Here is a 23,839-nt window from a genome sequence, read left to right on the forward strand (position 1 = left end):
TTTTGCTTTACTTTATGTATTTCACCTATTTATTACTGCAGTTTGGAGAGGATACACTCACACCTAAATTCTCCAAGTCATTTTAAAAAGAAAATCAGCTCCTTTTCAACACTGTTCCTTTTAAAAGTCTACATGTGAACATGTCAGATTGTAACAAAAAAGACATTGGGAGAAGCAATATGAAAGCAAGACTGCGAGTCCTGGAGAGAAGGTGGCCAAGGTGCCTTTTTTTAGGTGCTCACTCTCCCAGATCCTATCCTTCCCACTTTGTCCCTCCAGGTGTTAGGTTTGCTTACTGGGGCCCAGAGAGGGAAGGAGCTGGGGATCTGGAGAGGAAGGGGTGACATGGGCTACAGGAATATGTCAAAGGACCTTTTGGATTCTGGATTGAAGCACCAGTTCTAGCCAGGTCCCAAAGTAGGGCTGCCCTGGCGCTGATGTCTGTTCTGTGAGATCCCCAACCTCCAAGGGAATGATACTGATTCCAACACTTAGTTAGCAAGGGCCACCTTGCTGGGGTGGGGGCTTGCCCCCTTTGAATCACCTGAGCTGCCTGTGGTCTGCACAAGTTGCAAGGCCCTAGGTGAGGAAACAGCCAGCCAACTCTGGCCCCATCCACTCCTTTCCCAGTCACTCAGTCTAGGTAAGGGCTCCCTGAACTATTTTTACCCTCCACACACACTTGTCCTAAGCTTCCCGCTCCCCTGCACCGATGTCTGTAAATAGCTGTGCTCCACTCCAGGTGGCTTACTCCCCATTCTCTGAAATGCTACGTGGACACATACTTGAGATTATTTTCTGAAAGACCTCCCGAGTCTTGACAGCAGGCAAAGCCCAGGAACCTCCTGGCTGGAGCACACCCGCTTTCTCCAACAGTAGAGGGATCCAGAGCACGTGTCTGCTTCAGTCTCCCCAACTGCACAAAGGGTGCAGGTGTTGTCCTGCTGGCCTCCCTTCAGTGGTTGGAAGCCAGAGTTGGTCGGAAGTACCAAGGCCAGCCCCTGGGGTGACGAACCTAGGTGGTAGGTGGAGAGGAGACAGTAGAGCCAGAAGGTGGCGGCCAGGGTCCCAGGGACTCTTCTACCCCGCCCCATCCCCTGGTGGGCGGAGCTCACAGCTGCGGGCCCCCAGCGGGGCTCAACTGGGCGCTCCGCCGGGTCCTAGTGCCCGCCATCACCGCGTCTTCAGACTCCCGAGGCCGTGGGCAGCAGCGCTCACTCGCCTGCTTGCGGCTTCCAGTGCCTGGGTGGTCGGCCCGCTGGGTTCGCCTCAGCCGCCTCTTCAGCCCCCCACCCGTCATGAGAAGTGTGCTTCCCCTGCTGCTTTTCTCCCTAGTTGCCCTTTGCTGGCGCGGTGAGTTCTTTTCGGGGAAGGAGGGAGGGGCGCCTGGTCAGGAAGAGCTCTGGGGACTGGCCACAGGTGGGAGGGTAGGAAGGTGCCCAGAGGAGTGGCCCTAGGTTGTCTGGGACAAATGGGGGCGTGGGCGGGGCTGAGCCCACTCGCCAAGGCAGCAGGGGCGGGCCAGGATGAGTGGGTCTGCGAGGTTTGGGGTGGGGACCGCCTCTCCTCCGCGCGGCGGCCAGGGCCACCATCCTTAGGGAGTGCCTTTGAACTGGGCAGCGGAGCTGAGGGGTACCCGCTGGACAGGCAGCTCTGCTCAATCCCAGCGCTGTTGTGAAGATAGGGAAACTTAGCCTGGGGGCGTGGGGAGGGTGCCTAAATCGCCAGCCCGGGTGTGTTTGGGGGGTGGATCTCCTGGGAAACACACTTTTTTGGTACCACTGCCTCTAGTCACCTCCCCTTGGGGGTTGGCCAGCTGGGACAGCTAGCTTGGCCTACTACTCAGGAACCTGAAGACTCTGACACCTGGAAGGGAAATCCAATCGGCCTTTCCCAGACATAGTCCATATATGGTGAGGATTGCCTGCTCCCAGCCTGGCTCCCCACCTGGGTTCCAAGGGCTCTTTCGGTTCCTACCCTCCAGCCCAAGCTTGTCCTCCCAGCCCCAGACAGCCTAGAGGACCAGGCCTACATCTCCCTTGGACGGAGACACACCACAGGGGGTATTGGCAGTAGGAGTGGAGGACATACACGATTCCTATGGCGAAGCGGAGATCTCACCAAAGATGGTGTCTGCACTTCATGTGTGTGTCCTGGCTCTGTCACCATTTGCTCAGTTGACCCTGTGCCATTCCTTGACCCTCTCTGGGCCTCAGTTTCCCTCTCTGCTCTATGGAGAAGAGATGCCCTGGCTACATACTGAGGGACTCAGATGTGAGTCAGTTGCAATGATTCTTAAGCACAATCCTGGGGCCACCTGTATCAGAAACACCCAGTACACATCCCTGGGCCCCATCCTAGGCTCACGGGATCAGGATCTCTGGGAATGGAGCCTGTAAATCAGAATTTATACAAGCATCCAGGTGATTCTTACACGTGATTGGAAAAGTTACTGATAATACATTGTGAGTTCTTTGTAAAAAGTAAAAAGCTCAACTTTTAAGAAAAATCCATAGCTGCCTTTTAGTAAATACAAATCTTGTTCCCTTCTTTAGTTAAGGACAAACACCCCCAATAGCAAATCACTCTGCCTTTCAAGTGCCCACTTGCCAAGAGTCCACTGACCCTTTACTTTTTGTGGTTTGTATTCCAAACCAATAAATATTGCCTTTCCATTTCCCAATATAAACTTTATGGTCAGCTTTTCAAACTGTACACACATGCACACCGTTTAGAATCCCAGTTATGGCTTCCTCTCAGACTGTTAACCCCTAACTGATGGGGAGAAGTTTTTTCTGGAGAAAGCTTGGCAAGTCAGGTCAGGCCCACTCCTCAGAATCATTGAGTCATGACTGACCCCTAGTGGTGGCGTCTTTGTTTAACTGTGCCAGCCCCAGGTCTGGGAGGTGACCCCCACCCCCCAGTTCTGCCCTAGAAGCTTCCACCCATTCTTTGCCACCTCTGTCATCTGGGCGTGAGAGGCCTGTCTCTTGTCTTTTGAACCCAGCAGGCCTCACAGGCATAAAGCAGCAGATTGAAAAGCCTAAACATGTGTTGTTCTGAACCTCTTTGCCCCAACTCGTAAACACAGATGCAGGCTTGAGTACACCCTGGGTTCTGGACATCAAGACGGCCTCTGCAAGGGCAATCTCCTTACAGAGAAGTTAGAAAGGGAAAGAAAGAAGGCACAGGGCTTGGGGGAGGGCCTTGACCTAAAAGAGCTTCCTAGACCAGGCTCTGCCTCTGACTTGCTGGAGCTCCTTGAGTAAGTTCCTGCTCCTATTTGGTCTCAGTTTCCCAGCTAAGAAACAGAGTGGGCTAAATGGTCTAAAGCTTTCAAAACCTACAACTCTGGAGCCTATATCTGGTCCTCACAATGGGCGAGGATCCCTGGGGGCTAGCAGAATACCTGAGAGGCAGGACAGGTGCAAAGGTGAGCAAGCAGAGCATCCCAGGTGGGCTCAGAGCTGGAACACAAGCCTCCACAGCCCGCAGAGCAGCCGTGGCTTCTCAGGAACCAAGGTAAACCAGCCTCCTGGGGATGCAGAGATGTGGGATCCAGCTGCCCCCAGCCCAATCTGCCCCAGACATGCCAGATGGACTTGGGCAAGTCATATTCCACTTAAATGATGAGTCAGACCAAATATATAAAATAATGAGGGGCTGTGGGAGAGACCCGGCTATAGCCTGGGGCTACAGACTGACTTCTAGGGTATTCAAGCAGCTGGCTTCTGGGAGGGGATCCAGGGTATGAGAGGCACGGCTCAGAATATAGGCCAAGCATCCACAGGACCCCCTCTGGACGGCCTGGGGCAGTTTGGGGGAGGGACAGCAGGCAGCAGGTGCGCTGGGAGCATCTTTCACAGGCACTAAATATTGCATCTGCTCCAGATAGGCAACGAGTTGGAAAGTGCATGGAGCAGGCAGGGTGGTGGCTACTCCCCATGGCCTTGTGTCCAGCCCAGCATCCACCCAGGAGTCCACCTCAGACTTGTTCCATCAGGCAGTTCACACTCTGGGCCCTCTGGCCGCATCCAGAGGGAGGGATTTGGTAAGAGAATAAACTGGCCCTTTGTGGGGGGGATGTAATCCCGGTCCTGGACCCGGCAGCCAGCAGACCCACTCCTGCCTCCTCAGCCTCCCTTATTACTTATTTTCTCCATCTGTTGCCCCCCCCACTACTTCTTCTGCACACCTTCCTGTTTTCCTATGCTCCTGGGGTCTCCTGCTCAGGTGTCCTTGACCTTCCTCTAAGGCTCCCTCTTTCCAATCCCCCCATGCCCAGCTGCCCATGCCTGCAGACACCAGAGTACACAAGGAGTTCCTGAACCTCACCTTCCAGACATGTGAGGGGGGACAAAGACTCAAATGCCACCTGGCAAGAGATCTGGGGTGTCAAGAGGGGCAGATCTGGCACCATGGGGACTTGAGGGAGCTCAGAGCCTGGTCAGCTCCCTGAAGGAGGCTGGATTTGCTGGGTCTCAAATATGACTCTGAGCCCAAACCTCTCCACCAAGCTCCAGCTGCCAGCTGGACCTCTCCGTTTCGTGTCTACCTTGCACTCTGCAGAGCCGGGTGTGAAGCCAGGAAGCTCCCCCTAGTGCAATTCCTCTTTCTTTAAATGAAAGCATCCCTCCTGCCCCCCAGCTCTACACACAAACCCACGTTTGTGCGCAGTATTTCTCTTCCACACCACTGGAGGTGGTGGAATGGCAAGAGCCATTTCTGGTTTTTTGCTTGCTTTCATCGCCAGTACATAACACAGTGCCTGGCACAAGAAAGACACTCAGACAGTCGATGGCTGGTGGCCTGGGGGACATCTAGGCAGAAGAAAGAGTGTGCTCGAAGACTTAGCCACATGGGGAAATATGTATATATGGCCAAATACAGAGTGCCTGGGTGTCAAAGTGAAGAGGCAAGAAAAGATCAGGTTGAAGAAGAAAAGCTGGTGCCAGGGGCGAAGGGCTGTGGATGCCAAGCCCCAACATTTGGGTTTGAACTCTGCCTACAGCTCTGAGAGGTTACGGCCAGGGACAGGCTCTGGTCCAGTAGCTGCAGGAGGACTACTCTGGCACTATATGGTACATGATGGCAGGGACAGAGTGGGGGTGGGGGGCTCAGCAAGGAGCCTACTGGAAGAGCCTGGGGCAGGGGGGGTGAGCCAGGACCAGGGCTGGAGGGGTGGATAGGGGAAGACAGTATGAGAGACCTGGGAAGTAGACTAGACAAGATTGGGTGGCCCCTCGGATGAACCAAGGGAGCAGTCGGGAGAAGACACCCGAGGTTTGGACTAGATTTCTAGAGTGTTAGAGCTATTCAGTACTAGAGGGAACAGGAGAAGGAAGGTGTAGGGCCTGGGAGGAGAAAGCTGAGCTCTGTCTTGGATGGACTTAATTTGATGTCCCCAAGGAGAGGCAGGCCTGTGGGACCTTAGCGGCTCCAGCCAGCCCTGAGGGCTCTTGCACGTCCTGGCCGTCGCAGCTCTCCCCTTCAGTGCCATCAGCCAGATGAGGACCCAGCAGGTCTGATTTGTCCTTTCCCAGGGGACTGCCGCACGGCCAATGCTGAGGAGAAGCTCATGGATGACCTTTTGAACAAAACTCGCTACAACAACCTGATCCGCCCAGCCACCAGCTCCTCCCAGGTCATCTCTATCCAGCTGCAGCTCTCCCTGGCCCAGCTCATCAGTGTGGTAGGTGCAGGGGGCAGCCGGGCCTCCAGGCTCAGGAGGTGAGGCACAGTGGGTTTCCAGCGCCCCGGCCAGGTCCTGGGAAAGGAGTCAGGGATTTACTTCTGGCACCGCCAGAGGATTGGACAAGGTCCTAGGTTGTGCATCTGATATTTTTCCATATGCATAAATTAAGGAATTGGCCTAAAGTTTGAAGAGCCCTGACTCTGTCTCTTAGTTATGATTCTTTCATTCCAAAATTGTGGTCTGTGCCTTTGCGAGCGTTCTTCTCTTTGGTAGGGACGTCCTGCCCGCTTTGTGCACTCCACTTCCACAGCGTGGAGCCACCTGCAAATCCACGATCTCAGTACCAATTAAAATGCTTTGGCTTCAAGCGTAGTTGGATGTTCAACGAAACATCCAGCTACGAGTGGCTAAAACAATAAGGCCATCTGTTGTATCCCCTGACAGGATAGCTGGCCAATCGTTTCAGTGTTGGCTAATGTAGTAAGTCAATGATCTCAGGATTCTAGGTTGTTAACGGTGCTGTCAGGACTCTGTGATTCTCTTCTTTCTCCCCCATGATCACAAGATGGTGCCCATGGCTCCAAACTTGACAATGTCTACAGCAGGAAATGGCAAATCTTTTCTTGGTTCCATTTTTGAGTACAAGGAAAACTTTCCTAGAGACCTGCCTTCTAGGCAGCCCCTACCACAATGGCCAGGGCTCTAGCTCATGCCTAAGCCTTAACTGATTATTAGCTGGAGGAATGAAATTACCATGGTTAGCTAAGACTTAGCAGTACATGGCATGGAGGCTGGAGAAGGGCCCAGGAAGTTCATGAGTATCCAACAGCTAACAAATTCATGGTTTTATTAGCAAGGAAGTTGTGAGGGGGGAATGACCACTGGGTAGGCAGCCAAGGGGCCTGCGGTAGACAGGCAGGCTTCCAACATGGCTTCCTCCTACCCTAATAGCTCCCCTAGCCTGCTCAACAGATGACCTCACATACGCCCTACCTCTTGAGGTTTTGATTGATGGGCATGGAAACCCAGGTGTAGAGACAGGACCAGAGGCAGCTGCTGCCTCAGTCTAGCCAGCTGGGTGAGGGTCCAGGTAAATGAGGGTGCTGGATGCACTGGAGAGGAAGACTGGATTACAGAGTGCACAAGCAGGGCTGTCATGTGTGGGTGTGGGGCTGGGGTGGGGGTGCTGAGGCAGGCTGAGGTACTAGGGAGTTCCCCTTCTCCCCGCTGCTGTCCTGGGTGTGCCCGAGGGAACCCTGGCCATTGTTAATCTTCCCTGGGTGGCTGGGTGGCCCTTTCTAACCCCGCACCCACCCCCCAACACACACACAGGTTTGGAGCCCCGCTTCTGGAAGCAGCTCTGAGGGGAGTGTTACCATGAGGAGCCCTGTGAGGGCCCTGTGTCCAGCCCTGGGGAAGGGGCTATCCAAGGGGACTGAACCTCCTCTGGTGCAGGGGAGGTTCAGCATACTTGTCATCCACAACAGCAGCCCTGCCAACCTACAGCCCTCAGGAAGGCTTTGGCCAAATTAATGGATGGCTCCCTCCCCAGGGAGGAAGTACAGCCCAAGGATGGGGGAGGGGTGAACAGCCTGTGTTCTCTGTCCCTCCCTCCCCCCTCCACAGGCAACTGGAAGGAATAAGAGCTTCCGGCCAGGCTGCTCCCAGGCTTGTGTCTGAGTATTATTGTCCAGCTCAGGGCTTTTTGCTTAATGGAGTGAGCCCAGCTGCTGCCCTGCAGCTGCTGCCCTGGTGAGGGTGAACAGGCAGGCAGCTCTGGCCATGCTTCAAGGCCAAGGCTGGCCCCGCCACATCTGCTCTGTGGGCCCTCTGAGGTAACAGAAGGAGGAGGGTGTATAGCCTCCAGCCCCCACGCCTCTGAATGTAGCACAGTGAGCTGTCATAAGCCTGAAAGCTATGTATAGGGCAAATACGAGGTTTTACGGCTTATTTTTCCTTTTGTGTTTCAGGGTTTGGTTTTCAAGGAAAGAGGGTTATGAGCATGACCAATGTAAAGATGGAAGTTTCTGGAGAGCAGACAGGGAGTTTGTGCTGTGTAGGCCAGCAGGCCCTCAGACGCAGCTCTTTGGGAAGGTCAGGGCTACCTTTGGGAAGGCAGCTGCTGGGGGAGTAAAGGGGAGTGAGTGATAGGATTAAGGAACAAGAGAACTTTCTGGGTGATAGAAATGTTCTGTACCTTAAAAGGAGGGGGGTTACCTGGACAATGCATTTGTTAAAACTGATTAAACTGTATGCTTAAGATCTATGCATTTCACTGTATGTAAATTACACCCCAGCTTTTAAAAAAAAATTTTTTTTTTTTAAAGACACATGAAGGTTTTCACATTTCAGTAATGACAAAATAGCTTGGTGCAGAATAACTTTTCCACAAGAACAATTAGAAAAAAGCCAGACCAAAAAAAAAAAAAAGGAAAGAAAAAAGCCAGACAAAAATGTCTCTCCTTTCCCAACCCCTAAATTTGAAGATCTCGGAGAGCTCAGGACTTGAGGACCCAGGATCCAGGAGTAACCCTGACACAGTCTCTGGTGCTTTTCCCCTCATTTGATGGTTGATAAACAGTATAGGGCCAAATGGCTAGGGAGCTGAGCATAAGTGGTGGCTAAGCGGCTGGGAAGCCTTGCTGAACACTTGGTGCTCTTACAGGGCTTGAATGACACAAACTGGAAGTGGAGCCCCACTAAGCAGATGGAGCCTTGGTGAGGACCTGGAAAGGACCATTCCTAAGAGTTGAAATGAATCAAGAACAAACCAGCCCTCATAGAGTGTGGAGAAAAAGGAATCCTTTACATGATTGGTGGGAATATAAGCTGGTGCAACCACTATGGAGAACAGTATGGAGGTTCCTTAAAAAACTAAATATAGAACTACCATATGATCCAGCAATCCCACTCCTGGGCATATATCTAGAGAAAACAATAATTCAAAAAGAATAGTGCTGTGTTCACTGCAGCACGATTTACAATAGCCAAGACCCCAAAGCAACCTAAATGTCCACCAACAGAGGAATGGATAAAGATGTGTACATGTATACAATGGAATATTACTCAGCCATAAAAAAGAACAAAATAATGCCATTTGCAGCAACATGGATGCAATTAGAGATTATCATACTAAGAGAAGCCAGATAAAGACAAATATCATATGATATCACTTGTATGTGGAATCTAATAAAATTATAGAAAAGAAATTTTTTTTTTTGTCTTTTTGCTATTTCTTTAGGCCGCTCCCGCAGCATATGGAGGTTCCCAGGCTAGGGGTTGAATCGGAGCTGTAGCCACTGGCCTACGCCAGAGCCACAGCAACACGGGATCCAAGCCGCATCTGCAACCTACACCACAGTTCACGGCAACGCCGGATCGTTAACCCACTGAGCAAGGGCAGGGACCGAACCTGCAACCTCATGGTTCCCAGTCGGATTCGTTAACCACTGCGCCACGACGGGAACTCCAGAAAAGAAATTATTTATAAAACCAAAACAAACTTACAGATTTCCAAATAAAACTTATGGTTACACAGGGGAAAGTGTGGGGAGGAGGAATAAATTAGGAGGATGGGAATAACATACATACTGCTGCATATAAAATAGATTATTAATAAGGACCTATAGGAAAATCCACTCAAAATCTGTAATAACCTATATGGGAAAAAAGACTGTATATATGTATATGTATAACTGATTCACTTTGCTGTACACCTGAAACTAATACAACATTGAAGTCAGCTATACTCCAATAATAATAATAATAATAAAAGAACAGACTGAACCTCATAAAAACTAAAACTTGCTTTGAACCAGCTCAGTCACAGACTAGATGAAGATGATCTGTCCCTTCTCTAATGGCCTGCCATAAAGCCTACCTGGAGGCAGATAATGACAGATTAAAAACTTACCAAGTGGTCAGGAAGACAAGATGAAATAAGAAACAACCAAGAGAAAAAAAGAGGGGAAACAGACACACAGATGATTCAGATACTAAAGTCATCAGACATAGACTTGAAAACAATCACCATTAAGATGGTAAACTTTGTTACACATATTTTACCACCAAACAAAATAATTTTTCTTAAAAAGCAAATACCATGTATTAATATGTTCAAGAAACTTACAATGGAGAAGTTAAAACTTATTGGGTGGGTTTAACAGCAGACTGGTCATAGCAGATGAGAACGTTAATGAACTGGAAGAGAGGTCAACGAAAAATATCTAAACAAGTGGTAGAAAAAAGGATGGAAAATACAGAAAAGATAATATGATATGTGATAAAAAGGTTCAGCTCTAACATGTGTATTTAGAAAGAGTGGAAATAAAAATTAGACAGAAACAATATTTGAAATGATACTGGCTGAGAATTGTCCAAAACTGACGAAAGATATTAAGCTACAGATTCAAGAGGCTCTATCAAACCCAGGAGGGATAAATATGAAGAAAATCATACCCAGCTACATCATATTCAAACTCCTAGCAACCAAAGACAATCTTTTTTTTAATCGAGGATTAGTTTTTTTTTTCCAATTCACAGTGTTCTGTCAATTTCTACTGTACAGCAAAGTGACCGAGTCATATATATACATATATTCTTTTTGTTTTGTTTTGTTTTTTGTCTTTTGTCTTTTTACGGCTGCACTTGTGGCATATGGAGGTTCCCAGGCTAGGGGTCTAATCGGAGCTACAGCTGCTGGCCTATGCCACAGCCACAGCAACACCAGATCCAAGCTGCGTCTGGGACCCACACCACAGCTCACAGCAGCACCGGATCCTCAACCCACTAAGTAAGGCCAGGGATTGAACCTGCCACCTCATGGTTCCTAATTGGATTTTTTTCCGCTGTGCCACGACGGGAACTCCCTATATACATTCTTTTTCTCACATTATCTTCCATCATGTTCCATCACAAGTGACTGGATATAGTTCCCTGTGCTACAGCAGGATCTCATTGCTTATCCACGCCAAATGTGATAGTTTGCATCTATTAACCCCAGACTCCCAGTCCATCCTAGTCCCTCCCCCTTGGCAACCACAAGTCTGTTCTCTAAGTGCATGAGTTTCTTCTCTGTGGAAAGGTTCATTTGTGACATATATTAGATTCCAGATATAAGCTATATCATATGATATTTGTCTTTCTCTTTCTCACTTACTTCACTTAGTATGAGAGTCTCTAGTTCCATAGTTCCACCTATGTTGCTACAAAGGGCACTATTTTGTTCTTTGTATGGCTGAGTAGTATTCCATTGTGTATATATTCCACATTTTCTTTTCTTTTTTTTTTTTTTTTTTAGGGCCGCAGCTGTGGCATATGGAGGTCCCCAGGCTAGGGGTCTAATCGGAGCTGTAGCCACCAGCCCATCCCACAGCCACAGCAACACCAGATCTGAGCCTCATCTTCAACCTTCACCACAGCTCATGGCAATGCCGGATCCTTACCCCACTGAGCGAGGCCAGGAATCAAACCCACAACCTCATGGTTCCTAGTTGGATTCGTTTCCTCTGCGCCATGATGGGAACTCCTCCACGTTTTCTTAATCCATTCATCTGTCAATGGACATTTAGGTTGTTTCCGTGTCTTGGCTATTGTGAATAACGCTGCAATGAACACAGGGGTGCATGTACTTTTTTCGATGAAAGTTTAGTCCAGATATATGCCCAGGAGTGAGACTGCTGGACCATATGGTAGTTCTATATTTAGTTTTCTGAGGTACCTCCATACTGTTGCATAGTGGTTATACCAGTTTACATTCCTACCAACAGTGAAGGAGGGTTCCCTTTTCTCCGCACTCTCTCTAGCATTTGTTATTTGTTGACTTGTTAATGATGGCCATTCTGACTGGGGTGAGGTGGTATCTCATGGTAGTTTTGATTTGCATTTCTCTAATAATCAGTGATGTTGAGCATTTTTTCATGTGCTTGTTGGCCATCTGTATCATCTTTGGAGAAATGTCTTTTGCCCATTTTTCAATTGGGTTGTTGGCTTTTTTGCTGTTGAGTTGTAAGAGTTGTTTGTATATTTTAGAGATTAAACCCTTGTCAGTTGCATCATTTGAAATTATTTTCTCCCATTCTAGAAGTTATCTTTTTGTTGGTTTTTTTTTTTTTATGGTTTCCTTTGCTATGCAAAAGCTTGTCAGTTTGATTAGGTCCCATTGATTTATTTTTGCTTTTACTTCTGTTGCTTTGGGAAACTGACCTGAGAAAACGTTTGTAAGACTGATCTAAGAGAACGTTTTGCCTATGTTCTCTTTTAGGAGTTTGATGGTGTCTTGTCTTACATTTAAGTCTTTAAGCCATTTTGAGTTTATTTTTGTGCACGGTGTGAGGGTGTGTTCCAGTTTCATTGATTTATATGCAGCTGTCCAGTTTTCCCAGCACCACTCCCTGAAATGACTGTCTTTTTCCCATTTTATATTTGTGCCTCCTTTGTCAAAGATTAATTGACCATAGGTGTCTGGGATTATTTCTGGGTTCTCTATTCTTTTCCATTGGTTTGTCTGTCTGTTTTGGTAGCAGTACCACACTATCTCAATTACTGCTGCTTTGTGACATTGCCTGAGGTCTGGGAAGTTATGCCCTCTGCTTGGTTTTTGTTCCTCAGGATTGCTTTGGCAATTCTGGGTCTTTTATGGTCCCATATAAATTTTTGGATTGTTTGTTTTAGTTCTGTGAAAAATGTCATGGGTAATTTGACAGGGATTGCATTGAATCTGTAGACTGTATGGCCATTTTTACGATATTAATTCTTCCAATGCAGGAGCATGGAGTATTGACAAAGAAAATCTTAAGAGTAGACAGGAGGAAAAAAAGTCAGGAGAAACAATAAAACTAACCGTTGAAAATGAAAGCCAGAAAATCAAATGACATTTTTAAATGCTGCAAGAAAAAACTGCAAACCTAGAAGTGGAAAACCAGTGAAAATATAATTCAAATATGAAGGTTAAATAAAGATATTTTCAGACCAAAAAAATAAATAAATAATTTAACACAAGAAGACCCAGAACGCAAAATAAAGATGAAATGAAGTTGGGAAGGTTGGTAAGGACTTGCAGACCCTGTGAAAGTTTTGGACTTTCATTTTATGTGTGAAGAAAGCCACAGAAGTGACCTAAGTAAAGATAGGATTGAGTGGGGAATGGCAGGAACTTTGGAAGTGTCTTCTGGCTGCATAGGACAAATAGATGTGTGTGTGCATGGGTGTGTGTGTGTGTGTGTAGAATGGACAAAGACCAGTTTGGAGGTTCTTGAGGTGGTCCAGGTGAGCATTGGATTATGGTGGTCTCTAAGATTCTTACATTCTTCAGCAAACATTTACTGCATGTCTGACACATCCCAGATACTCTTCTAGGTGATGCCTGCCCTCAAGGAACTTGGATTCTGGGAGGAGGTGGCACACAATACACAAATAGAGGTGTCCAGTGGTGATAAGTGCTATGAAGAAAAATAAAGCAGGGTAAGAGGGAGAGAAGGAGACAGGGTGCTGTTTTATATAGAATGGTCGGGAAGACCTGAAGAAAGACCTGAGGAAGTCAGCTGCGTGGATTTCCAGGAAGAGGGAACGGCACATGCGAAGGCAGGAGCAAACAGACCGGTGTAGCCAAAGTGGGAAGAGCTAATGGGAGATTGTTGAGACTAGAGGTTCTAGAGCTAGTGAGAGGGGAAGTGGGGACTTTGGCCTCCAGTTTGTTGTTTTTATTTTGTTTTTTGGCCATAGTGGGCATCAGCTTGATGTGGGATCTCAGTTCCCAGGGCAGGGACTGAAGCCAGCACACAGCAGTGAAAGCACCGTGAAAGCACCGAGTCCTGGCCACTGGACCACCGGGAACTCCCTGGCTTTCAGTTTGGATGAGATGGGAGGGGAGCTGAGAGTTTCCCCAGAGCAACATAGTCTGGGGAGTAAAAATTTTAAAATAATCACCCTGACTGTCCTGTAGAAAATGGACTAAAGGTAGGCCAGGGCAGAGCAGGAAGGCCAGTTAGGAGGTTACTGCAGGAATCCAGGCAACAGATGATGGTGGCAGAGGAGATGGCGAGAAGCAGACAAATTTGGGACTCGTGTAGGAGATACAATCTCCAGGATTTACTGATGGATCAGAGTGAGGAGCCAGAAACAACCCAGGCTTCTGGCTTGTGGAACTGCATGGCTGGGGGTGCCCTCCACTGAGAAGGCAATGCCAGTGGAGTCCCAGTTCTGGGTGAAGGTCAGGAGCTTTGCCATAGGCATGCTGGGTGGGAAATACCTCTGAGCCAGCCAAGGATGTTAGGTTGGCGGTTGGTCACATGGCCCTGGAGCTCGGCACCTTTTGCTTGATAAAGTGAGGTCACTCCCCTCCTACCCGGAGAACTGACAGCCTCATTTCCCTCCCCAGAACGAGCGAGAACAGATCATGACCACCAATGTCTGGCTCAAACAGGTAAGTGCCCCACAGGGTCCCCAGCCCAGGAGGCATTTTCTCCAGGGCTGCCCCTTGGCGGCGAGGGACCTACAAGTGACAGGGCCTTGCCTGTCTGCTCAGGAGTGGACGGACTACCGCCTGGCCTGGAACAGCTCCCGCTATGAGGGTGTGAACATCTTAAGGATCCCTGCAAAGCGCGTCTGGCTGCCTGACATCGTGCTTTACAACAAGTGAGTGGCAGGGTTGGCCAAGGCGGTGAGGGCCGGGCCAGGGGGTCCTCCAGTCCTGCACTTGACTCTGACTTCCAGGCCATCAGGCTGCAAGAGGAACTAGAGATGCACAGAGCTGGCACCCTCAGTTACAGATGGGGAACCGGAGGCCCAGAGATGGGGAAGGCCTTATGATTCACTCTGGCTTGGCTGGAACCAGGGCCAGCATCCTCACCCCGAGTCCAGCACTCTCTCTGTCCTCCACACTGACTTTTTGACCTTCAGTTGCTTCATCAGTGTTGACTGTCAGTAGCACTGACTTAATATGCATAAATATCTCAAGTAGGCAGAGGGGTCTAAAGAGACTTCCCAGGCCTTAATTGTACCAGCAGAAGCATGAAATGATTATGAGAATGTGGTCTAAGGAAAGACCTGACTTCAAATCTGGCCTGTATTGCTTACTAGTTTTCTGACCTTGAAGAAGTCAATGAACTTCCCTGAGCCTTGGGTTTCCCATCTGTAAAATGGGAATGATGACACCTATTTTATTGGACTGTTGTGAGGCTTAAATGAGCTAATTCATGTGAAGCCTTCAGGCTGCTTCATGGCAGGGCTCTCTCTGCCGTGCTGTTGCCAGATAAAGCAGGCCTTTCCAGGGAGGGCACCAGGGGCTGGGAGAGTGAATAGGAAGAAATAACCCTGCAGGGCTCTGTGGTGAGTCCTGAGAACAGCCAAGCCCCGTCCAGGGATTTCACGATCTTCTTCTCCATGCCCTGTCCCCACCTCCAGCGCTGATGGGACCTACGAGGTGTCTCTCTACACCAATGTGTTGGTCCGCTCCAATGGCAGCATCCTGTGGCTGCCCCCTGCCATCTACAAGAGCGCCTGCAAGATCGAGGTGAAGCACTTCCCCTTCGACCAGCAGAACTGCACCCTCAAGTTCCGCTCCTGGACCTACGACCACACGGAGATCGACATGGTCCTCAAGTCACCCAAGGCCAGCATGGATGACTTTACCCCCAGTGGTGAATGGGACATAGTGGCCCTCCCTGGGCGAAGGACAGTGAACCCGCAGGACCCCAGCTACGTGGATGTGACTTACGACTTCATCATCAAGCGCAAGCCGCTCTTCTACACCATCAACCTCATCATCCCATGCGTGCTCATCACCTCGCTGGCCATCCTCGTCTTCTACCTGCCGTCGGACTGTGGCGAGAAGATGACGCTGTGCATTTCCGTGCTGCTGGCGCTCACCGTCTTCCTGCTGCTCATCTCCAAGATTGTGCCGCCCACCTCCCTCGATGTGCCGCTCATCGGCAAATACCTCATGTTCACCATGGTGCTGGTCACCTTCTCCATCGTCACCAGCGTCTGCGTGCTCAACGTGCACCACCGCTCGCCCAGCACGCACACCATGGCACCCTGGGTCAAGCGCTGCTTCCTCCACAAGTTGCCCACCTTCCTCTTCATGAAGCGCCCTGATGGCAGCCCCTCCAGGGCCCCCCAGCCCAGCCAGGCTCGCCTGATCAAGTCCGAGGCAGCCGCCACTGCCTCTGCCCTGGGCCCCGCCAGCTCCTCCAACCTCTACGGGAATTCCATGTACTTTGTGAATCCTGCCTCTGCAGCGCCCAAGTCTCCAGCCGGCTCCGATGTGGCAGGTATCCCCAGGGATTTCCGACTGAGGTCTTCTGGGAGGTTCCAGCAGGACGTGCAGGAGGCTTTAGAGGGCGTCAGCTTCATCGCTCAGCACATGAAGAGTGACGATCAGGACCAGAGTGTAAGTTGCTAGCCCAGCCCCCCACACCTCCCCAGTGGAAGAGGCTCAGATAATAGTCAGTTTCCCACTTCCCAAAGTCAGGCGATAGGGGCTCTCAAACTCTTTGTTTGAATAAGGCATCCAAGACCTGAAATGAGTTTCATTCTAGTTTCTTGCACCAGGGGAGAGGAAGGAGTACCAGTGACCCTTTTTTGTTTGTTTTGGGTTCCCCCGAAGTGGAGCCTGAGATGAGGACCTGGGCAGAGGCAGTTTTTTTGAAAAATGATCCCGGGTAGCACAGTGAAGAAGTGGGGAAAGTGAGACGGGAGAGGTGGAAAGCCAAGGTGGGTGTTAGTGAGCAAGATACTGCCATGGCCCCTGAGGGCTAGTCCAGGTGGAGACCCCCGTGGAAGCATGGGAACAAGCCTCAGAGTCATTCCCGGAGGAAGAAGGACTCCCATGCCCCATGGGTTGAGTAGCCTTGGGGTATTAACTCCTCTGCACTTCCTGGTTATGCCAGCTGGCTCTGGAGCAAGCTTTTTTTGGTGCTGGAAAAAGCCTTGGGGCAGAGAAGAGAGAACCAGGCATGAGGTGGGAGGCTGTCCGTGGGTTGGAAAATGATTCCACAGCCTTTAGGGTCACAGGGGGGCCGGAGCACCAAGGGCATCTGCTCCCATTCTTGTCAGCCTTGCCATGAATAGCTTTTTTTTTTTTTTTTTTTTTTTAAGGGCTGCATCCATGGCATATGGAGATTCCCAGGCTAGGGTTCAAATCAGAGCTGCAGCTGCCGGCCTATGCCACAGCCACAGCCACAGCCACGCTGGGTCCTTAACTCACTAAGCGGAGCCAGGGATCGAAACTTCGTCCTCATGGATACTAGTCGGGTTTCTCAACCACTGACCCACAACGGGAACTCCCAAACATATGTAGCTTTGAGGAGTCTAGAACCATCTACTGAAACACTATTGCCACCAGGGTAATATATGATCAAGTAGGGTAACTACAATTACAGTTTTCTTTGAAAAGATTAAATTTACTTTCACAGGACAAAGCAGTGAGTTCTAGAGTTTAGGTGTCTCAACCAGCTCCTTTGAACAAGGAATGCTTCAATGGACAAGTTTTTTTTTGTTTTTTGTTTGTCTTTTTTGTTGTTGTTGTTGTTGTTGTTGTTGTTGCTATTTCTTGGGCCGCTCCCTCGGCATATGGAGGTTCCCAGGCTAGGGGTTGAATCGGAGCTGCAGCCACCGGCCTACGCCAGAGCCACAGCAACATGGGATCCGAGCCGCGTCTGCAACCTACACCACAGCTCATGGCAACGCCGGATCGTTAACCCACTGAGCAAGGGCAGGGACCGAACCCGCAACCTCATGGTTCCTAGTCGGATTCGTTAACCACTGTGCCACGACGGGAACTCCTGGACAAGTTTTTAATAACAAACACAGAACGCGATGGTTAACAGAAATTTTCACACATTTCCAAACTGGGCAGGAGAACAAGTTTCAAAGTCTTGTGAATGTTCTTATTTTAACACCTTATCAGATCAAGTTCTCTGAAAAGGTTTTTACAACACAACACACAGCTGCCTGGGAAAAAGAGGGCCTCACCTTGTTCTTACCTTTCTGCAATTGCTTTTCACTAGCTGCATTCTCGAGGGAAAGCATGGGATTCCATTAGCACGGAGAGAAAAGAGCAGGGCAGAAAGGGTCCAAAATACACTGTGAAAAAAGAAAGAGACTTGCTAACAAGCGGAATGTAGGACACAAGCCCTTCTACCCTCTTGTCCTCATCCTTGGAGTGTGGTCCTGCCTCGCCTGGGAGTTGGTTACAAATGCAGCATCTCAGGGCCCACCCAAGACCTGCTGGCTCAGCCACTGCAGTTTAGCCAGATCCCCAAGGGATCCGTAGGCACGGTCCTGTTTGAGAAGCACGGCTCCAGAGGACAATCACATTTCACGTTCTAAAAAATTAATTTACTTGTACTTGCCTTAGATCAAAACCATTCAGTAGCTCAGCATCACCTAATTCATTGATTGGCTCCCCAATGTTAATAAAAAGCCTGGGGCCCTGCTGGCTCAAAAGGAATCACTTGAGCAACTTTTCATACTTCACCTTTGGGGAGTTCCTGTTGTGACGCAGCGTAAATGAATCCAACTAGGAACCATGAGGTTGTGGGTTCGATCCCTGGCCTTGCTCAGTGGGTTAGGCATCCAGGATTGCTGTGAGCTGTTGTGTAGGTCACAGACGCAGCTCCCATGTGGTGTTGCTGTGGCTCTGGCGTAGGCTGGCAGCTGTAGCTCTGCTTAGACCCCTAGCCTGGGAACCTCCATATGCCATGGATGCAGCCCTAAAAGGACAAAAGACAAAAAATAAAATTAATTAAAAAAAAAAAAAAAAACTTCAGCTTTGGGGTCACCTGTTCTGACTGTGGCATGTGGAAGTTCCCAGGCTAGGGGTCAAATTGGAGCTACAGCTGCCAGCCTATGCCACAGCCACAGCCACAGCCATGCTGGATCCTTAACTCACTAAGCAGGGCCAGGGATTGAACCCGAGTCCTCATGGATACCAGTCAGGTTCCTTACCACTGAGCCACAATGGGGACTCCAGGAGCTACATTTTTAACCAGATTCCCCCTGGTTCTTCTGCACATGCAGGTTGAGAAGCTGGTCTTCTGCACCCTGGGCTGAGCTGCCCCTACTCTCTTCCGAAGGCCTCACCAGCCCCTAGACACTCACAGGCCTCCCCCTGTTTCTAACTCAGTTAATTAAAAGCATCTTGTGGGAAGGAGCCAGGCAAGACCCACAGTTATTATAATCACCAGTGTTCACTGAGCTCCAACCACACAGCAGGTGCTCTGCCAGGACCCAGCATACGTTACTGCTAACTCTCCCAGGAACCTGTGAAGTGGCTTTTACTAGAACCCCCATTTTACGATAGAGAAAGCTAGGACCAGAGAAGCTCATTGACTTACCCAAAGTCACACAGCTGGCACAGAGCAAAACAGGCTCCATGCCCAGATCTTTCTGGTGTCCTAAATCTTCCTTGCCCCTCCCAGCATCTTGCCCTGCAGACAGTGGCCTTACTGGTTGATGGGCTTTCTCATGTCTAGCTGAAGAGAAGAGGCTCTCCCCACTCCCAGAGCGTGCCCACCCCTAAGCCAGCCAGGCTGTTTCTCATCTTTGGCACTTTCACCCTCTCTAGTGATTAACTGGGCACCATAAATAGCACAAAAATATAAAAAGAAGGGGAAAGGAGGGTGCATGCTCACACTCACACGATTGTAACTAGGACTGTCACAAAGAAACCCGGGACCTCAAGGAGAGTGCCTGGTGGAGAATGTGCTTTGCCTGCTGTGTCTGGGAGATGGAGTTAGCGGCGTGTTGGGCTGCGGGTGTGGAGCTGGTTGACGAGGGATCATCCAGGAGGGTAGATGCACACTGCTAACCAGGGCTCTGACGAATTGGGTCACTGACATCAGCTTGCCCGTTGATGCCCAAATTTGCAGCTCCAGAGCCTCTGCTGAGTTCTGCTGATCCGGGCACTCCCCATCAGGGAAAGTAAGCATGCAAAAGGATCCAGAGGGGTTGGGGTGGGAAAGCAGGGTTGAAGGGAGGGGGGACCAGGATGCTGGGTCTCTCTGGGGCACCTCCCAGGCCAAAACGGCAGGTACATCTATGGTGGCATTTTGGGAGACCAGCCATGTTTCTGCCAATCGTATTCCCCACAACTGGGTCCGAGAAGACCCAGAGAAACGGGTGAGGGTGGGGTTGGGGGGGTGTGGACCCAGATGTCATGAAAGGAGGCTGGATCTTTTTTTTTAAGGGCTGTACCTGAGGCATATGGAGGGTCCCAGGCTAGGGGTCTAATCAGAGCTACAGCTGCCGGCCTACACCACAGCCACAGCAACACCAAGATCTGAGCTGCATCTGTGACCTATACCACAGCAAAGCCAAATCCTTAACCCACTGAGCAAGGCCAGGGATGGAACCCACAACCTCGTGGTTCCTAGTCAGATTCGTTTCTACTGCACCTCAACAGGAACTCCAAGAGGCTAGATCTTAATTACAGGAACTGGCAGACACTGCCATTGACAGAATTGAGAAAATTAAGCAGCAGGATCTCCACTGCCCATGCCCCCTCAACTTGGTGCACCCCAAGCCTTGGAAACCAGCTCAGGCCGGGGACTTGGGGCAAAAATGAGAGCAGGGGCTTTGTGATCCTCGGGTCTCATCCCCCTTCTTTATAATCCAAGTTGGTTTCGAATCACAATGTGTGGTATTAATAACCCCGTCCATTCCTAACCTTCCTGCACAGCCCAGTTCCCAGTGACTCTGTGATGCCTCATGGGGCAGATAAGGGATGGACTGAGGACCCGAGAGGCACACAGGTGCCCAGCGGGAAGACTGGCCTCAGACGCAGAATTGTCCACTCTAAGTTCTCAGTGGCCTGCAGGGTCCCTGGCCAGATAGTGAGACCCCAACTCAGAAGGAAGAGGGGAAGCAGGGAAGACCCCCTGAGCTACGAGCTGGACCCCTCTAACCAGCCCCTCTCTCTGCCCACAGGTCATTGAGGACTGGAAGTACGTGGCCATGGTGGTGGACCGGCTGTTCCTGTGGGTGTTCGTGGTTGTGTGTGTGCTCGGCACCGTGGGGCTCTTCCTACCTCCCCTCTTCCAGACCCACACGCCCTCAGAAGGGTCCTAGGCTGCCCAGCTACTGAGGGTGAGATGACGTGAGTGGCCAGATGGACAGTATGCTGCTTCCCTCTGGGTCACGGCTGATGAGGCCCTAAAGAAATGAGTCTACCAGCCATCAGCCCCATCAAACAGCCAAGGCTGTGGAGGGGGTGGGAGGTGAGGATGGGGGCCTGGACCATCTCCTCTGAAGGCCTTGGAGGAACCCCAGGAAAGCCTCCTCAGGGGAGTCTTTGAACAGCTGAACCTGGCCTCTCTGCCTTCCCTGCAGCGGGCACAGGGGATAAAGATGAGCGTAACAGTGGCATCCCATGTGCCAGGCATCTTGTCTGCATCCCGGCCTACCTCTCACTCCATCTCCCTCCACTCCTCCTTGTCCATTAGGTTCCCTGGCCTTTTGGGCCTTCCCGTGCTTCATGGTCTTCCCAGCTTCAAGCCTCTGCATTTGCTGTATGTTCTACCCAAGCTTTCCTCCCCTGATGCCTCCTGAGCTCTATCCCAGGGCTGCATCATTCAGGGCTCTGCTTCGGTCCATCATTTGTCCAATGTCACCTTCCCCAGAGGCCTTCCCCAGGTACTCATTCCAAAGCCTTCTCCTCCACAGCCACGTGACCCCGCCCCCCTCCTCCAGCAGCCCTCTGTGCCCGAGAATCTCATGTGACAGAGTGTTTACTGTCCACATTTCAGCACTAGAGTGTGAGCTCCATGAGAGCAGGGACCTGGCCCTTGGTGTTTGCTGCAGTATCCCCAGGGCCTAGGACAGAGCTTGGCATATAGCAGGTGCTCAATAAATGTTTGTTGAATGAATACATGGCTCTGATACCTCCTTCAAGCTCAGATGCTCCCTCCTCTGAGCAGCATTTCCTGGCTCCCTTCCTGAAGGAATGGCTCTCTCCTGGCCCCACTGCCCAGCTTACATTCTGCTTTTTACCCCCACTGGGTCAGCTGTGTCTCTTTCAAAAGATAGCATGTGGGGGAAAGCAAAAAAAAAAAAAAAAAAATATATATATATATATAAAATTATACAATAAAATTGACTTTTACTTACTATTCTATTAATTTTTTTTTGTCTTTTTGCCTTTTCTTGAGCCACTCCCACGGCATATGGAGGTTCCCAGGCCAGGGGTCTAATTGGAGCTGTAGCTGCCAGCCTACACCACAGCTACAGCAACATGGGATCTGAGCCTCGTCTGCGACCAACACCACAGCTCATGGCAACGCTGGATCCTTAACCCACTGAGCAAGGCCAGGGATTGAGCCCGCAACCTCATGGTTCCTAGTCGGATTCGTTAACCATTGCACCACGACGGGAACTCCCATTCTATTAATTTTAACGCATGTATAGATTCATGTAATCAGACACTCATCACTGCTGCTCCTTTATGGCCATGTGCCCCTCCACCCCTAATTCCATCTCCCACCCCAGCAACCACTGGCTTTCCTCCATTAGTATAGTTTAGTTCCTCCAAGAATGCTTTTTTTTTTTTTTTTGTCTTTTTAGGGCCGCACCCACAGCATATGGAAATCCCCAGGCTAGGAGTCTAATGGGAGCGGCAGCCGCTGGCCTACACTATAGCCACAGCAACCCCAGATCCAGTCCGCGTCTGTGACCTACACCACAGCTCACCGCAACACCAGATCCTTAACCCCACAGCAACCCCAGATCCAGTCCGAGTCTGTGACCTACACCACAGCTCACCGCAACACCAGATCCTTAACCCACTGATGGAGGTTACGGATGGAACCTGTGTCGTCATAGATGCTAGTCAGATTCATTTCCACTGAGGCACAATGGGAACTCCCAAGAATGCATTTTTTTTTTGTTGTTGTTGTTGTTTTTTGTTTTTGTTTTTTTTTCCCACTGTACAGCAAGGGGGTCAGGTTATCCTTACATGTATACATTACAATTACATTTTTTCCCCCACCCTTTCTTCTGTTGCAACATGAGTATCTAGACAAAGTTCTCAATGCTATTAGGTTGTTACTAATTTACAAGGAGATCCTGCTTGTAAATCTATTCTAAATTGTGTCTGATAAGCCCAAGCTCCCCATCCCTCCCACTCCCTCCCCCTCCCATCAGGCAGCCACAAGTCTCTTCTCCAAGTCCATGATTTTCTTTTCTAAGGAGATGTTCATTTGTGCTGGATATTAGATTCCAGTTATAAGTGATATCATATGGTATTTGTCTTTCAAGAATGCATTTTAATGAATCACACAGCATGGAACCTTTGGGGAGTGGCCTTTTTCATTCAGCATATCTTTGAGATTCATCCAAGCTGGTGAGGTTTCAAAGGGTTTGTTTTTTCATATCCGTCATATGGATGTTGAAGCACATTTAGGTTGTTACTAATTTGGGGCGATTATCAATAGAGTTGCTATAAACATCCACTTAGAGGATTTTGTATGAACAGAAATTTTCATTTCTCTAGATAAATACTCAAGAATGGGATTGTTGGGTCATATGGGGAGAATATGTTTTACTGTATATGAAACTGTCAAACTGTTTTCTGGAGCGGTTATGCTATTTTGCATTCCCACCAGCAAAGTATGAGAGAGCCAGCTGCTGTTTCCTCGTCTGCACTTGGGGTGTGTTTGTTTGTTTATTTGTTTATTGCCATCTCAGTGGCTGTTAAATGGAATACCACCTTGGTTTTAATTTGCTTTCCCTAATGGCTAGTGATGTTGGACATCTTTTCATGAACTTTTTGACTTTATCTTGGTCGTGTCTGTTTACCTCTTGCTCTTTTTTTTTTTTTTTTGTCTTTTTGCTATTTCTTGGGCCACTCCCGCGGCATATGGAGGTTCCCAGGCTAGGGGTCGAATCGGAGCTGTAGCCACTGGCCTACACCAGAGCCACAGCAACGCGGGATCCGAGCCGCGTCTGCAACCTACACCACAGCTCACGGCAACGCCGGATCATTAACCCACTTAGCAGGGGAAGGGACCAAACCCGCAACCTCATGGTTCCTAGTCGGATTCGTTAACCACTGCGCCACAACGGAAACTCCCAACTCTTGCTCATTTTTAAACTGGGTTTTAGTTTTCTCACTACTGAGTTCTTAAAAATAGATATTTCTTAAAATAA

General features: G+C 49.6%; 1 protein-coding gene across 2 annotated transcripts; it reads left to right on the top strand.

Annotated features, from left to right (window-relative positions):
• Nucleotides 1-1,134: 1,134 nt before the first annotated feature.
• CHRNB4 (cholinergic receptor nicotinic beta 4 subunit) lies at nucleotides 1,135-21,561 on the top strand. 2 transcript variants are annotated; one of them, XM_047797090.1, is made up of 6 exons: nucleotides 1,140-1,353; nucleotides 5,544-5,692; nucleotides 14,073-14,117; nucleotides 14,220-14,329; nucleotides 15,098-16,085; nucleotides 20,624-21,561. In XM_047797090.1, exons 1-6 carry the CDS (start codon nucleotides 1,299-1,301, stop codon nucleotides 20,762-20,764), a joined length of 1,488 nt encoding a protein of 495 aa, XP_047653046.1. In that variant the 5' UTR covers nucleotides 1,140-1,298; the 3' UTR covers nucleotides 20,765-21,561. The 2 variants fall into 2 exon arrangements, with proteins under 2 accessions (XP_047653045.1, XP_047653046.1); XM_047797089.1 differs by having other exon boundaries at nucleotides 1,135-1,353; nucleotides 14,073-14,329.
• Nucleotides 21,562-23,839: the final 2,278 nt, after the last annotated feature.

Source organism: Phacochoerus africanus, chromosome 9 (assembly GCF_016906955.1).
Source record: "Phacochoerus africanus isolate WHEZ1 chromosome 9, ROS_Pafr_v1, whole genome shotgun sequence".
NCBI lineage: Eukaryota > Metazoa > Chordata > Mammalia > Artiodactyla > Suidae > Phacochoerus > Phacochoerus africanus.